Consider the following 17418-nt stretch of genomic DNA (forward strand, 5'->3'; position numbering starts at 1 on the left):
ATCTGCATAATTTTAAAATATTTATTTGAAAAATTTTTAAGATCGCGGGTTAGAATCGAGCTCAAGGCCTAACAATAATTATATTATCATTACAGTATGCGACAAAAACATCTTCTTTTCTGGGTATTTTACCAAACCCACTTTTTTGTAGAGATTGAGGCTTAAGTAGACAAAGTACTATCTCCGTTTTTCGAAGTTAGCCTCCAAAAAGTAGATATCGGCTTTCGAAGTTCGAAATTCTACATTTCGAAATTTTATTTTTTTGTTAATGCGTTCAGCAAATTAAAAAAGTAAAAATGTGGTCGTGGTCCGCTCTTTTCCCTTATTTGAAGGGCTGAATTCTTTCTTGAGAAATTTAGTGCAACAGCTGTTCCATGATAGTGGCTACTACTTCCATGTCTGCACATACTCTCCACTGGAATTGCTCGTACTGTAATTTTTCAAAAAAAAGAATTCAGCCATTCAAATAAAAGAAAGAGGCGGACCACGACCACATTTTTCTTTTTTAATTTGCTGAACGCGTTACCAAAAAAATTAAATTTTGAAATGTAGAATTTCGAACTTCTAAAGCCGATATCTCTTTTTTGAGACTAACTTCGAAAAACGGAGATAGTGCTTTGTCTACTTAAACCTCAATGTCTACAAAAGAGTGGGTTTGGTCCAATACCCAGCCGGCTGTTGCACAGTGTTATTATTGTTATGATACTATTTTTCTTAAATGAAAAATTTGTTAAAAGTTTAAAAGTTTTTATGAGTCACTCTTACTCCTATCTGCTTCTCATCTCAAACTTTCACAGCCTTTTATCACCCACATCGCCGCTTTCTCCACTCTCTTTACTACATTCCTATACAACTCGCTGGTCCTTATGCTCCACCCTAGCTTCTCCCGCTATCTTGGAACATCCGCTTTCCCCCTCCTTCGCACTTTTCTTCCCTCTCCTTTTTTCCATTTTTCCCTTTCTCCCTAAAACCATAAATTCGATTTTTTCGCCAGTGCAAAACGCTCCTTTTGTCCATATATCAAGCAAATATCACCCTATGTAAACATTTTTGGAATAGGTGGGTGGATAGGACTAGCTCTCCCACAAGAATTAATGCTTAGAATGGAGTAGGTTCTATGCTACCTATACAGTATATTTCAATAAAAGATGATTAGTTAGTTTTGGACAGAGCTGTAAAAGTGTACAATCACTCTGTTTTGTAATCGACGAGTGCCCCGCTTATTTGACTGCAATCAAATTTGATGGGCTTTTTTTGATTCCCCAGCAATCAACTTGAGTCTAACAATGAGTTCAGAAACGCAGTTAAATAATATGATTGCAATCATTAAATATGCAATCAATGACTGTATAATAAACGATTTTAAGCAATATGTGATTGCAATCAAGTACTACTTAAAAGTGATTGAAGATTGTAGTTTTTACTATCATAAAAAATATAATCATATATGATTAAAATCTAATGTGATTGCAATATTTGTTGTACTTTGAGATTGCAATTAAATTTAGTTAGCGTGCTTTGCCTACCATACCGAAGATCCTGGGTTCAACCCCGAGCAAAACAACATGACAAATTTAGAAACAAGTTTTTTCAATTAGAAACAAGTTTTTTCTAAGCGGGGTCGTCGCTCGGCAGTGATTTGGCAAGCACTCCGAGAATATTTCTGCTTCTGAGTGAAAACGTATTGCCTTGCAGATGCCGTTCCGAGTCGGCGTAAAACATGTAGGTCACGTCTCGCCAATTTGAAGGAAAATTTAAAATGAGCACAACCAAATTGGAAGAGAAGCTCAGCCTAAAATCTCTTCATAGCTTGACCTCTTTTTTTATAGAAGAGAGATGCCAAGTCAAGTTTTATTTAAGGAAAAAAATAATCAAAAATAGGGCATGGATAGTGTTAAGTATTTATAAGCGGAGAATTCGGCAATTTTTCCTTTAGGGATCCAAAATGAACATATTGGCAGTGATGCCCGAGTGCGGGAAGTTTATAGGGATATTTTGGGAACCGTGGGACCTCACATAGATGGGATGAGTTCATAGTGTTATATGAAGTTTGCCCAACGACCAAACTGAAAAACCATATCAGAAGCCAGGACCTACATATGTTATAAAATAATTAGTTTAATAGCTGAAGCCTTAGCTTAGCAAACGCAGGGCACGAGTACAAAACGTGCTCGATCGTTTCCTCCTGCAATCACCAGCGCTTCCTACATTTGCTATCACTGACAAGGCCTAATTTAAAAGAAGCTGACGCCAGAAGACAGTGTGCAGTCAGAATACACATCATGACCCTACAGTCCCCTCTTTTCAATATTAAGATTAACTTTGTTAGTCTAAGGTTGTAAGACCTGCACATGATCTTTGTTGCAGCCCCGCGCTTGGTTTCACGCCTTTCCTGCTTTGTCGATCATGTGCAGCTCTCGTTTTCTTTTAGTCCCGCCCAATTTGGTTGGAACTTCTACGATACAAGGTTCGAGTGATTCACCCTGTTTCATCCGCTTTTTCATTTCCATCATCCATTTTTATTGATATTTTTGGGTACTTTTCCCTTTGTTTAGGTGGAAAACTATAGATTTTTAATAATAATAAATAACAAATTTATTTTAACATTTCAGACTTATAAAAAAAATGTTAGCTTATAAAAAATTATGTTATATTTTTTGAGAATTTAAGGTCTTCCTATTCAGATAGTTTCTGGATAAGCCTATTCTAAAATAATGTGTTACGAGCTGGCAGCCGATATAGGGTGATATTCCACTCAGCCGTCACACAATATAAAATAGTAGTATGAACTCTAGACCATATATGTGTCTCGTTTATCCCTCGAGTGCCCCCAAACTTCCAGAAAGTTGATGAAACCCCGTTTTGTAAAAACCTAAGATTTATCAAACAGTTTTGGGTAGAGGCCGTGAAAAACGAGACTAAATATTCGGACTACCCTCATCTGATATACATACTTACGTTGAGTGGTACTAAACAAAACTAACATTTTTTGATATTAAAAACAATGCAACCACTTAAATTTTTCCACTCACCTTTGCTTCCAATTTCTGATTATCAGTCTTCAATTCATTACGATCATTTTCGATTTTCTCCAATTTGGCACGTAACATTGCCAATTCCTCATTTGCCAACTTTAACTGCTCCTCGGTGCGATGGACATTTAAAAGTGGTGTTACACGCACCAAAAGGCGCCACCAAGGCCAATCACGCACAGCAAGGAACGCTTTTACATTGCGTTGAATACAACGTACAGCCAACTCCTGTGGATAAGAAATTATTTTATGAATTAAAATCAAAATAAAAAATTACAAAATGTTAAAAATTAGTATGTCGTAATAAAAATGTTTATAGATGCGCCGCTGTGAGTTAAAAATTTTACATAAATTTGTTTTAACATTTTAGGGGTGTTTTGGTGTAATTCAAAAATGCATAACCAATATTACAAAATCACTAAAATTTTAATTTGTTATTTATTTCATCTTTTTCTATTTTTGATTTCTTATTATTTTTATCTCATAAATTTTCTTCTATTTCATGTTTTTTTAGTTTTTTTGTATTTTTATTAATTTTAATTTAATCAAGTTTAGTTGTTTCTTATTTTGTTTTTTATTTAATTTAAATTTTTGGTTCTTATTTTATTTTTATTTATTTGTTGTTTTTTTTTTTTGTTTTTTTTTTAGAAAAATCTTAGTCTTGGAAATATTTTCATGGAATTCCGATAAAACTTTTCGACACCACCGGCGCACCGCTGTGAGCGAAAATTTCGACATAAATTTGATTAAACGTTTTAGGGTTTTTTTTTGGTGATATTCTAAGGAGGATAACCAACATGACAGTCACTGAAATTCTAATTTTTTATTTATTTCATCTTTCTTTTATATTTTATTTCGCCTTAATTAACATTTTTCTTACTTCTTTTCTTTTTAGTATTTTCATTTTTTTGTCATTTAAAAAATTTAATTTGATGTTTTATTTTGTTTGATTATTTTATTTTTTTTATCTTTTATTTTATTTATTTTTATTTATATTTTAATTATATTTTATTTTTGCGTTATTTTTATTTAAATGTTTTTTTAATCTTGGTAAAAAAAGTTCTGAAAATTTTGGTTACATTTTTTTATATCAATACGTGCGCTCAAAGCTTGTTTAAATGTTTATTTCAAACAAGTTCATAATGATTATTGATTTTTCTTTTATAAAATTTAAAAAATACATATCATGCTCCTAATTTTGTGCACACAACTGTATCATATTTTCATTTGCATTATACTATCAGCAATAACAATAAAAATGAGTAATAAATGTTGACCATCGTCAAAGAAATAAAAACTGAAGTATAGAAAAGCGATTATAAAATAAGGAAAATATCGAAAAAGAAATTTCATTAAACAGGAAACGCAAAAGTGATTTCTATTTATGACAATGTGTCAACAGCATATTCACTAAAGCTGACAATTTCCAAAATGACAAGTAGTTTGATTGTTGTTATTACAAATATTACATACGTTAACATGACCAAGATGATTATCATCACTGTTTTAATTAAACTTGCATGCCAATACACAAACAGTTGCTCACATTTAAAATCAGACATTAAGTATATTTCTATGTTTTAAAGCAATTCCAAAAACAAAATAAAAATTTTCAATTATAAAAAAAAATTAAAAAATAACAATAATTATCTAAACAACGTGACATCAGGACGGACAAGGCGACAGCTGTTTCGATTATACCTTGTAAATCTCTTCAAAGCCTTTTCTCCCGGGAGTGGGATTCGAACCCGCACTCCTACCAACATGCATAACTTCAACACATAATTACATACGAAGTATGTGATGTGTAGAAGAATCATATATGCAAAAGAAGGCAATTGGGAAAAACTTTACAACAACTAAGGCTTGACGTAGCTGAATGCGTTTGTAACCATTTCAACTATCGTAGGAGTGCGAGTTCGAATCCCACCCCCGGGAGAAAAGGCTTTGAAGATATTTACAAGGTATAATCGAAACAGCTGTCGCCTTGTCCGTCCTGTTGTCACGTTGTTTAAATTTTTCCCAAATTATTAAATAAATTATAAAATTAAAAATTGCTTGAAATAAATGGTTTCATACATTTAAAGCAATACGGACAATCCCCTATTAAATCATACAATAATTATCATTAGAAAAAAAATATTGTTCTGGCCTTGAGCTCGAATCGACCCTTGAATCATTTATCAATAGGCCGATAAAAACAAAAATAATTTGTATTTCTTTCGGATTTCTAGGAAATGCGCATTTATAGTTTTCAAATTTCTTTAAAATCTTAACTTGTTTGGAAATAAAATTGTAAGGACATTTTTATTATTTCTAAGGAATTTTGAAAACGTACCAATTTTTTTATTCTTTTTGATTTGAAAAATTATGCATTATTGTTCTTTTTAATGAAATACTTAGAGAACTTTGTATTAAAAAAAAAAATTTATCGTATGAGAAAAAAACCAAAAAAAGGAATAAAAAATAATTAAAAAAACGAAAAATTTTTGGTAATTTTAAAAAATTTCTTATATATCTAATATATGTATAAAATTCTTCTGTCACGGTTTTAGAGGCTGAACTCCTCCGAAACGGCTGAACCGATTCTCATGAAATTTTGTGAGCATATTGGGTAGGTCTGAGAATCGGCCAACGTCTACCTTTTTTTTCGCTACGTGTCTAGGGTCTTGAGATCAAAACGTGGACCCGGGTACCCCTAGAATGTGTTTATACAATATGGAGATCAAATGAAAGCTGTTGATGAGTGCTATAGTACAGGATAATTTTCATAACCCTGTGTGACTAGGGTTTCGAGATATAGATCAAAACGTTGACCCGGATACCCCTCGAATGTATTTATACAGTATGGATGTCAAATGAAAGCTGTTGATGGGTGCTATAATACAGGATAATTTTCATAAAACTGGGAGGCTAGGATCTCGAGATATAGCACAAAACGAGGACCCGGGTACCCCTAAAATGTGTTTATACAATATGGATATCAAATGAAAGCTGGTGATGAGTGCTATAGTACAGGATAATTTTCACACAACTGGGAGGCTAGGGTCTCGAGATATATCCCAAAACGTGGACCCGGGTACCCCTAGAATGTGTTTATACAATATGGATATCAAATGAAAACTGTTGATGAGTGCTATAGTACAGGATAATTTTCATACAACTGGGAGGCTAGGGTCTCGAGATATAGCCCAAAACGTGGACCCGGGTACCCCTAGAATGCGTTTATACAATATGGATATCAAATGAAAGCTGTTGATGAGTGCTATAGTACAGGATAATTTTCATACAACTGGGAGGATAGGGTCTCGAGATATAGCCCAAAACGTGGACCCGGATACCACTAGAATATGTGTGTATTATGGATATCAAATGAAAGCTGTTGCTGAGAGCTCTGAAGTTCATTGTGATATTTGATTTAGTCGCATCAAACTGGCAAAACTGATAAATATGCATGCGAAGCCGAAATAAAGACATGAATTAATAATACCCACATACTTATTTGCATACGTCCTATTCGATTTGCCTGAAATTTCGTATATAAATTTACCTATATTAGTATTTACGATGCTTTTTTTCCGGGAAGTATAATAGAGACGGACTGGAACTGGGATTAGGACTAGGACTGGGACTGGGACTGAGACTCGGAATGGGTCTGGAACAAAATACATGCCACCCTCTGGGACTGGCAATAAGAGATGAAGAAGAAGGAAAAAAAAAAGTTGAGAGAAGAGAAAAGAGATACTGAGAAAGAGATAGAATGAGACGAAGATGGAGATGAAGCGAAAAAGACGGAGGGAGGAGTGAATAAAGAGATTAGGAAAAAGTGTAGAGAGGTAGGGCAGAGTTAGACGGAAAAAGCTTATTAAAATGTATGCAGATAGGCCAAATTTAGGGCAGAACAACTTCTGCCGGGTCTGCTAGTTTTATATAAAAAAGAGGAATCAATACTTCTAGGTAAAAAAAAATATTTAAAAACATTTAAATTATCGAGAATAAACATATTCCCATTTTACAAGGAATGACTGTAAATGTCTATCATTTCTGGCGACAGATAAGTCGTATACCAGTGCGACTATCACCAACAAATCAATTTCAGCAACTTGCAACGTGAATAGCATTTTAATTACAACTGAAATACAGCAACAAACAAAAAGAGAGGTGAAACTAATAAAAAAAAATTGCAAAGAAGACATAAGAGTGTATTTTTTTTTAGTTTGCGATGGAAAGGGAAAATAATTTACAAGCCTGACATTTTTCAGAAACTAACTATGAAAACGTACTTCACCGCAAACTTGCGCCTTCAGCATGGCTTTCGAATACTACATAGCGCTGCCACCGCGCTAAACGTCATCAACAAACAGATAAATTGTGGATAGAGTCAAAAACCCCACCACAGAACAGTACCCGTAGCGCTAAACTTATCAACAGCTTTTGATACAGTCAACTTACTGCAAGACTTGGAAGTGTTCCCTCTTCCTCCTAATCTCAAAAGGTGGACCGCAAATTATCTGTCTGGTCGGCGGGCATCGGTGCGGTGCAATTTCGGAACGTAACATCTAAGCCCTGAAGAATTAAACAAGGGTGGTGTCCTCTACCCGCTTTTTTTAAGTTTCTACATATCGAAATTTCGCCACCAGAAGGCGTTACTATTGTATCCTACGCCGATGAATGCACAATAATGGCTTTTGGTTCCGGCCCACCCATCCATGAGCTATGTAATAAAGTAAACAACTATCTCCCTGATCTCTCCAGTTTTTTCACCTCGCGACACCTAACATTGTCACCGACCAAATCATCGGTGACCTTATTTACAACATACACAAAACAAATGTCGACCATATTCGACATCCACGTCGATGGCATTTCGCTACCGACTGTCTTACACCAAAAAATACTGGGTGTGGCGTTCGATCAAGATCTACAGAATGTCGAGCATACATCAACTGTACCTAAAATCCAGAGCCGAAATAAATCCACAAATATCTTGCCGGCAACATTTGTGGTAAAGATAAGAGACGCTCATTACCATTTACAAAGCAATTGGTCGGCCGCTTGCATGCTTCGCGTCCCCGATATGGCCTCCGAGCCTAAAGGCTACTCTCTGGAAGAAAATGAAGACCTCTCAATACACCGCTCTCAGAGCCAGAACACCATCTAAACAGTGAGGCGAGAGTACTTCCCATTAGGCAGAGAAATTAAATGCTGAACAAACAGTTTCTTTTGAATACCCAGAAACCTGACCACCCCAACATACATTGAAGAGGCCCCGCCTCCCTGGGACTTAAGAAGTCATCTACGCAAGTATTATGAGGAAATACGGCACTTGTGAACTCAAACGTATGTAGAAGAGCACAAAAAGGTCCCCAGTGATATCCACAAAAAGGCGTCGTACAGACCTCTATGCCAGGAATTGCCCGGCAGGCCCCGTTCTTAAAGTTAAATACCCTGAACTCGCAGAAGAGGAAAATAATCTTCCTTGGAAAATGAGCGTCACTCTAGCTCAACTTCGATCTGGATACTGTAAGAGGTTAAACTCTTACCTATCCAGAATCAACCCGACATATATTATGTATGTCCTACTTTGAACGTGTCCCCACATGACACCAAACATCTTTTCAATTGTAATGTGGAACCAACGTCTCTAACACCCCCATATCTCTGGTGCACCGCTGTTGAAACCGCAAGTTTTCTTGAACACCCATTAGAGGATATTGATTTGTGAGTGGTGGCACTTATTGGTTAGGGCGAAGCACTATTACAACAACAACAGCTAAAATTTTAGTAGATACTTAAATGTGCAATATCATAATTTAAGTAGTAAAAGATGTTACTACAATTGTAGTACTAAAACTCTAGTACTAAAATTTTGCAAAAAAATTTTAAAACTAAGAGTTTTTAATAAAATGTTGTATAATAACATAGGCAGACAGCATCTCAGACCCGGTTTCTATATATTTTCGAAGGATTTTGATGCGATGAATCGAAATCTGGCCTCAAAATTGATCTATCAGCTCTGGTTTTCGAGATATCCTAACCTAAAAGTGCAAAAAACACCGTTTTTGTCCATATTTGAGGTTATGTAGCCTTTCAGATGTTTTCTTTCACCAAAAATAAGGGACGACATCTTTAAACACAAGTCTTCTTCTTTCAAATGGCGTTGAGTTTGTCTAAATATCGTTGTTTTTTCGCTGAGATATCGCATTTTGAAATTTTTATGTATCTAAATTTTCCTACAGGAATTAGGCGATACGGGAGTTGATGGGTTAACAGTTAAGTTGGTTAGCCCACTTGTGGTGTGAGATATCTAATAAATAAGACTTATTTTAAGAAAATTATGCGAGAACGCTGTTCTCAGGGTTAAGTGAGTTAGCCTGCTTGCGGTATGATAGGGGTGTTTCTAGTGGTTAGGGCTGTGTATGACTTGATACCTGAGGGTTAGATAGTGTAGGGGTATGGTGAGTTAGCACACTTATGGTGTGAGACAAAATTTTAAAGAAAAATAAGACTCAATTCGAGAAAATTAGTAATCGACTATATCATGTCTATGTTATCTCAATCGATTTTCAGGTGTAGGAAAATTTAGAAACATGAAAATTTCAAAATACGATAGAAGAAGACTTGTGTTTAAAGATGCCATCCCTTAATTTTGGTGAAAGAAAACATCTGCAAGGCTACATAACCTCAAATATGGACACAAATGGTGTTTTTTGCACTTTTAGGTTAGGATATCTCGAAAACCAGAGCTGATACAGCAATTTTGAGGCCAGATTTCGATTCATCCCATCAAAATCCTTCGAAAATATATAGTCTGGTTTCTGGGTCTGAATGTTGGTTAAATTTTGTCGGCCTGTGTAATATTTGTACTCAAATAGTTCAATAGTTTTGGTACTAAACTGTACTACAACTTTTGTACTAAAATGTACTAGAACCTTAATACTAAAATGTTGCAATATAAATATGAAATATACACTAAAATGTTAGTACCATTTATAAAATTTATAGTGTTTCAATTTTGATACTAAAAATATGCAAGCTAAATCTAAAAAAAAAAACAACAACAAAAACAACTATGATACTTGGTCGTTATTGCAATGCGAGGACTGTCCATTCGCTTTAAAGTGCATTCAACCATTTTTTGCAAGCATTACTTGAATTGTGTTATATTAAATGTTTTGGGAAACAATTGAAACAACTCGACATCAGGACAGACAAGGCGACAGCTGTTTCGATTATACCTTGTAAATCTCTTATTGAAAGCTTTTTACGATCCAAAAGGGCGTTAAAAAAAAAGTTCATCATGCAAATGCTACATACAAATATACATAACATAACATAACAACCACACCCACCTGTACGCGTCGGCGCGCCACCTGTTTACGTGCCAAATAGCCGCGGCAATACGCCTGCAATTGTATGATCCGATCCGACAGCAATTCATCACGTTTCGCCTCCAATTCACTCAAAACACCAGAACGGAATAAAATCTGGAATAAAAAAACAACCACAAATAAATAAATATGGTGTTAAAAATACTTAAATATCTATGCAAAAACAAATGCTTAAGAAATAAATTAAAACTAAAAATAAATAGCATACAATTGTGAATACAGATCAACCATTTCATTTGAAAATTATTTGAAGTGGCAATAAAAATGTAAGCAATGATGCAATCAAAATAAACTGAAAAAATTCATTGAAATATTTTGGTCTTTTTTCAGCACTGTCGTCGAATTTTTAAGATTTTTACGATGTTTATAGCAAAAAAAAATTGCAATAAAAATATTATAAAGAAAGTATATGAGATGGTTATTTCTCGCAAGATTGAGTCACACCTAGGGAATTTTGGATTAAAGCAAAAGACCACAAAAATGCCATTATCTTGTAGGTTTTGCCCATAATTTGTTTGACGGCTGTGAGAATATTATGTAGTTTTCTTTTCTGAAAAAAATGGCGTCCTGTTGACTTTTCTCAGCTCTCCTGTAAGTTTGTGTGTTCCTTTTACAAAATATTTTCCTTTGAATAACAAAAAGGGTCTCATAACCTACAAAAAGAGCATTTTGCATAGTGCCAGGTGACTTTGTTCAATAGTTAGAATTTAAGAGCGCAATATGAGGGTAGCATTTTTTCACGAAAAGAAAACTCCATAAGTGTTTTACACCCAGCGCAAAGAATAATAACGCAAAGCAACTCAGTAGAAAATAACCGGGAGTGCCACGAAATCCCCAAAAAAAATACCTAAACACAAAATCCCCAAAGAAAAAAAAATACCCAAACACATAATCCCCAAATTCAAAATACCCAAAATCAAAATCCCCAAACACAAAATCCCATTGCATAGTGCCAGGTGACTTTGTTCAATAGTTAGAATTTAAGAGTGCAATATGAGGGTAGCATTTTTTCAAGAAAAGAAAACTCCATAAGTGTTTTACACCCAGCGCAAAGAATAATAACGCAAAGCAACTCAGTAGAAAATAACCGGGAGTGCCACGAAATCCCCAAAAAAAAAAAAATACCCAAACACAAAATCCCCAAAGAAAAAAATACCCAAACACAATCCCCAAATTCAAAATCCCCAAAATCAAAATCCCCAAACACAAAATCCCAGTGCTATGATAAACATCATGACCGTGTAAAATATAGCAATATCTCTTTCCTCTTTCATTTATATTTATGTATGTATAATTATACATATATTCACGTTTTGGCAATACATATTTTTACTTATCCATATATAGGACTGCTAGTCGCTCTAATTCTATCAAGCTAACAGAAGCGTGTACTACGCAGAAGGGCACAAGGTTATACCACACACCCGGACTTGGCATGGCGTAGCCCAGGGTTATTTTTTATAAGCGCGGCCGAAGGCCGCCTATGCAGATAGTTGGTATGGATTATTAGCCTTTTTTGGTCGCGGCGATTTTAAACCTAATTTGAATTTATTTCACACATAAAATGGGGATTTTGATTTTGGGGATAACGTGGTAGATCCAAAATAACCACCTAGCAAGCAAAATCGCTGATCGCTTGTGCGTATATGTATAAAGGTAACAACGTAATAATAAAACAATTCACATAAGTTAACTACGATCATGCTTGCTTCGTAATCCACCTTATACTGATCTCATTTTTAATTTTGTGGAATTAAGGTGTGACACACATTCAAGAATTTAATTGTTTGCATGCATTAGATTCATGACTTCGAATTTACAGAACTTTTGGGTAGTGCTATCCCAATGCGAATGCCCGAGGACCAACAAAAACGAAATCGGTTACTGAAAATAATTTGCAAACGAGCTCACAGCCTCAGCCGTGGTTGAATGTCACTCCGAGCTTATTTTTAAACGGTTTTATTTAGCTTGACTTAACAGGCTGGCTGGTTGGTTGGCTGGATGGCACGAATTTTGTAATTGAAATTTAAGTAATTTCCCGATAAGCTACAAGCTTGAAACTTGGAATATAGTTCAGAACACGATGACAATGCAATAATAAGAAAAAAATCTCCGGTAGGTGGCGCAAGGATCGATATATTAAAAAAATCGTATTTGTGGTCCGATTTGGTTCATATTTGGAACACATAATACATACAAGAATAGAAAGCGACCTATGAAAAAAATCGCCGCTAGGTGGCGCAAGGATCGAGATATTAAAAAAATCGTATTTATGGTCCGATTTCGTTCATATTTGGAACACATAATACATACAAGAATAGAAAGCGACTTATGAAAAAATCGCCGCTAGGTGGCGCAAGGATCTATATATTCAAAAAAATCGTATTTTTGGTCCGATTTGGCTCATATTTGGAACACATAATACATACAAGAAAAGAAAGCGACCTATGGAGAAATCGCCGTTGGCGCAAGGATCTAGATATTCAAAAAAAATTGTATTTGTAGTCCGCTTTGGCTCATATTTGGAAAACATAATACATATAAGAAAGAAAGCGACCTATGAAAAAATCGCCACTAGGTGGCCCAAGGATCTAGATATTCAAAAGCACATAATACATACCAGAATAGAAAGCGACCTATGAAAAATCGCCGCTAGGTGGCGCAAGGTTCGAGATATTCAAAAAATCGTATTTGTGGTCCGATTCGGTTCATATTTGGAACACATAATACATACAAGAATAGAAAGCGACCTATGAAAAATCGCCGCTAGGTGGCGCAAGGATCTAGATATTCAAATAAAATAATTAAAAAAAAAATTTTTAAGTCAAACGGTTTTATTGAAAACAATACTTACATGAAATAATAATAATACTAAAAGCTAGAAAATAATTAGGTAGGTCCTAGGTACTAGTAATCAGATACGTTGATCAGACAAATAAATAAAAGCGTTGGGCGCGTGAAATATCTAAAAATGTGAGGCGTAGCATAACCTGATTAAGGTTCAGTTGGTCTTACTTATGACTTATATAGAAATTTGACGCATCCAATGCCCTAGATTGATGAGGAGTGTGATTACTAGTACCTAGGACCTACCTAATAATTTTCTAGCTTTTAGTATTATTATTACTTCATGTAAGTATTGTTTTCAATAAAATCGTTTAACTTTTTTTTATTATTTTATTCATAATAAAAACAATACGATCCAACAATTTGCTTCCATCGACTAAGGATAAATACTCCGAAAGGATTACTCATAAAGGTTTTTTTCATAGAGGTCGCCTCTCGGAAGTGATTTGGCAAACACTTGGAGTGTATTTCTACCAAGAAAAGCTTTTAACTAAGTGAAAATTCATCTGCTGTTCAGAGACGCAAAAACATGTAGGTTCCGTCCCGCCAAATTGGTAGGAATTAAATGGAGCACGACGCAAATTGGAAGAGAAGATCGGCCTTAATCTTCTGGAAGTTAAATCGCGCCAAGTATTTTTTTATCAAAAATTGTCACCAAAGAATGATGACATGAGGCTGACCTGTTTTTTTTTTTAAGTTTCACAATCCACATTCGAAAAGCATATTCGATACGTAAGGGAAACCCTTAAGTTTATTATTAAATCGCATGAATATTGTAAACAAAGTAATTTCAATATTATATTGGTTTGAAAACCATAATCGTTATAAAAAAGTTATATAACAAAAGCCTACAAGGAAATTGATTCCATCCGCTTTGTTTATTAAATAGATGCAATCGATTTGAATCGTCATTTATCATCAATGGAGTGATTATAAGCAAAGGCGATTATAGATGCGCATCAAGATGAAACAAAAATGCACATAATTAAAAAAAAAAAACACGACATAAAAAGAAAGGAAAAGTACGCAAAGGGAAATGCAAATTTATAAAAATTTAAACATCAAGCATATGCATTTACACATGGAGCATTCCATGACAAGTTGTTCTACAGATGAATTTGCATCACAGATTTCGCTGAAATATCGACCACTTTTTGTAGCCCTCGCAGAAATTTTTAAACCTTTTCAATAGGTTTTTTTTTACTATTCTCTAATACATTTTGTTTTCAATAGGCATTTATTTTTTTAATAAAATTTCAATTTTTTTTGGATTTTCTTTAATATTTTTTATTAGTTTTTTAACTATTTTTTTCTGTAATTTTGTTTTATTATTTTTTCTTAGTTATTGAAAAATTTGGAATTTTTTAAATATATTTAACATATTTTTTTATTATTTTGTTTTAATTTTTTTCTAAACAATTTTCTTTTTTTAATATTTCTTTTAATATGTTTTACGGTAGTGTTTTTTGTAATTTTCTTTGGAAAGTTGCATCCTTTTTTAAAGTTACAGAAAGTTAAAACATGGATTTACAGATACTTTGTATTACTCGAATTTTTTTTCAAAGTTTTCAGAAATCCAATCGTAGGCCTCTTTGCGAGATAGAAAAAGGCTATCCTTTTTTGTATTATGAAATTAATTGCATTCTTCTTTGGTTTAATATATTTTGGATGAAACTAAAAAACAGGAAATACACCTAGTTATTTAACCAAAAATTAAGCTTCTGTAAAAAAAATCGAGGAATACAAGGAATTGGTAAATACATGTTTTAATTTTTTCTAACTTTGACATAAAAGAAGAATCTTCAAACAATTTACAAAAAAAAAACACAGATAAAAAAAAATTATCTAAGTCAAAAAGTTTTTTTATCAAATATAAAAAAAATTATAAATTATACATTTTTTTTAAGTATTAAAAAAACATTCATGAAATGGTAACTTTTTTATATAGGTTATTCAATTTTATTTAAATTTTTTTAATTATTCAATAAAAAAAATTTTAAAAATACTAATATTGACAAACAATAAAAAATAAAAAAAAATGTTAATATTGAAAAACAATAAAAATTAAATAAAAATGTATTTAACGAAAATATTAAAAGAAAAATGTATTAAAGAAATATAAAAAAAATTTTTAAACATTTGATAAAATTTATAGCAAAATATTTTTTGACAAAATTGTTTTTTTACTTTTTAGCTAAAAACAAAGGTTTAACACGGATTTTAAAAATTCTGAATAATGGAAACATTTTTTGTTACATTCCTTTTTTTTAAGTTAAACAATTTTTTTATCTCTTTTTATACTTTTTTCAATATTATTGTGTTTTTTTTTTTAATTTTTTTTACTAATTTTTTTATGTATGCCAAAATATATATAATGGCAATTTTTTTATTCCAAACCTAAAAAAGGATTTAAAAATTGCTTTTTTTCTTCAATTTATAATAAAAATTCTTAAAAATACTACTGTCGGATACACAAATTTTAAGTATAGTAATGAGATAATTATGGCTTATTAGCTATTTAGTTTTTTGTATTCATAATTAATATAACAAATCTGTGTTTTGGATTTTTCACATTTTTAAGTTTTGAAATAAAAAAACATGTGTAAACTTTTTCAGAAAAATCATTAGAAAACGAATGAACAAAGTCGGCAAACTAATTTTTATTTTTAAAAGTTTATTACTATATTAGTTACATGAAAAATTACAATAAAAAAAAATCATGGACATCTTTTTCGAAGTGTACAAAAAAAAAATTACAAATCGAATTAATGCAAAATTCATGTGTCGAATTAGCTGGTATGGAGTGGCCCATAAGCATATATCGTCAAAGAAAAGAAATGGAAAAGAGCCAAATTATGATGTAACAACTGCCAAGAGAAATGTTGAAGAAGTAATAAAAATCAAAAATTAATAGAATAATTAAAATTGTATATAATTTAAATAAATAAAAGCGCGTGCCAGCGCACATCCAACGATTTCGTGATGTAAGGTTTGCATGTCACCTTTTTTTATATTCATGGCTGTGTTTATGACAGCCGCCGATGCTAAAAGTGGTATGAGAAAGTTGACCGTAATTGATCGATCGGTGGGGCCAAATAGGGCAAACATATAATATCAACGAAGGTAAATATAATGGCGGCACTCAAATGCCAATCAAAGGCAAAAACATACAAAGACAAATAAAAAAGGAAACTAAGGGCAGCAAAGAAACACAAATTGATTAAAAATAAAAAAATTATAAAACAATAAAAATTTAATTAAAAAAAATATTGCAGCGATTTATTAACGAAAATTTTATGTATGTACTCAGTTAACAAGCAATTCGTTATACCAACGAGTTAAGTGATTAAATCCATATTATCATATCAAAAGATGGAAAAGCAAAAAAACATGCTAGCCAAAAAATTTAAAATTCATATGAATAAAGGTTGCGGCAAATAAAAGAAATTTAAGTGAAAAAGCGTTGCTGCATTAAAAACTTATTAAGCAATAAACGAATGGGTCATAATAAATAAACAGCAAATAAACAGACAATTCCGCCAAACTAAACAACAAATCGAATGTGCACAACTCTAAAGGGTAATCAACTCATTTACTTAAAGACGACACAGACAAAACAACAAACAATTAATCCGATCGAATAACCAACGAATGCCGCAGCGCATTGTCGCCATAAGAGGTTTTATGTTGATGCTCAGATACTTATATGGACCAATAAAAGTTCGATAAGTTATGTCGAATAAAATATTAGAAGGTACTCAGAACAATTATAGTTTTTTTTTTTTTTTTTCAAATCATAATTTGTGTTTGATGTTTGACCAAATTTTTCAAGTTATTTTTTTAACTCCGAATTTTCGAAAAATGTAGACATTTGATATGACTTTGCAGAACTTCTTCCTCCTTGTTAGGAACTCTAGATCTATGAGAAAGCTGGCCAGAATAACTTTATTCGCAATTTTGGAAAAACGTGCAAACTAGGCGTTATTTTACAGAACTCTTTTTTTGGTTTTCAGGAACTCTAGGACTATTGAAAAACAAGTAAAGGTATCTAAGATCAAGTGTAACCGAACATTATATACTCAGCGTGAGCTTCAATTGTACACGTGGCACCGCCCATTTAAAAAAAAATGTCTCCCCATTTCCTCTTA

At 32.9% G+C, this 17418-nt stretch overlaps 1 protein-coding gene across 6 annotated transcripts in view; it reads right to left on the minus strand.

The window, feature by feature from the left end:
* The window catches only part of Mhcl (Myosin heavy chain-like), a 373469-nt gene that overhangs the window by 57716 nt on the left and 298335 nt on the right, over positions 1-17418 (minus strand). For all 6 annotated transcript variants that reach the window (XM_067784376.1, XM_067784369.1, XM_067784360.1 and 3 more), the window contains 2 exons: positions 10385-10519; positions 3033-3260 (listed from right to left, as the gene is read on the minus strand). In XM_067784376.1, the coding sequence (XP_067640477.1) occupies positions 3033-3260; positions 10385-10519 (363 nt within the window). The remainder of the gene's footprint in view (positions 1-3032; positions 3261-10384; positions 10520-17418) is intronic.

This window comes from Eurosta solidaginis, chromosome 1, assembly GCF_040869045.1.
Source record: "Eurosta solidaginis isolate ZX-2024a chromosome 1, ASM4086904v1, whole genome shotgun sequence".
Taxonomy (NCBI): Eukaryota; Metazoa; Arthropoda; class Insecta; order Diptera; family Tephritidae; genus Eurosta; species Eurosta solidaginis.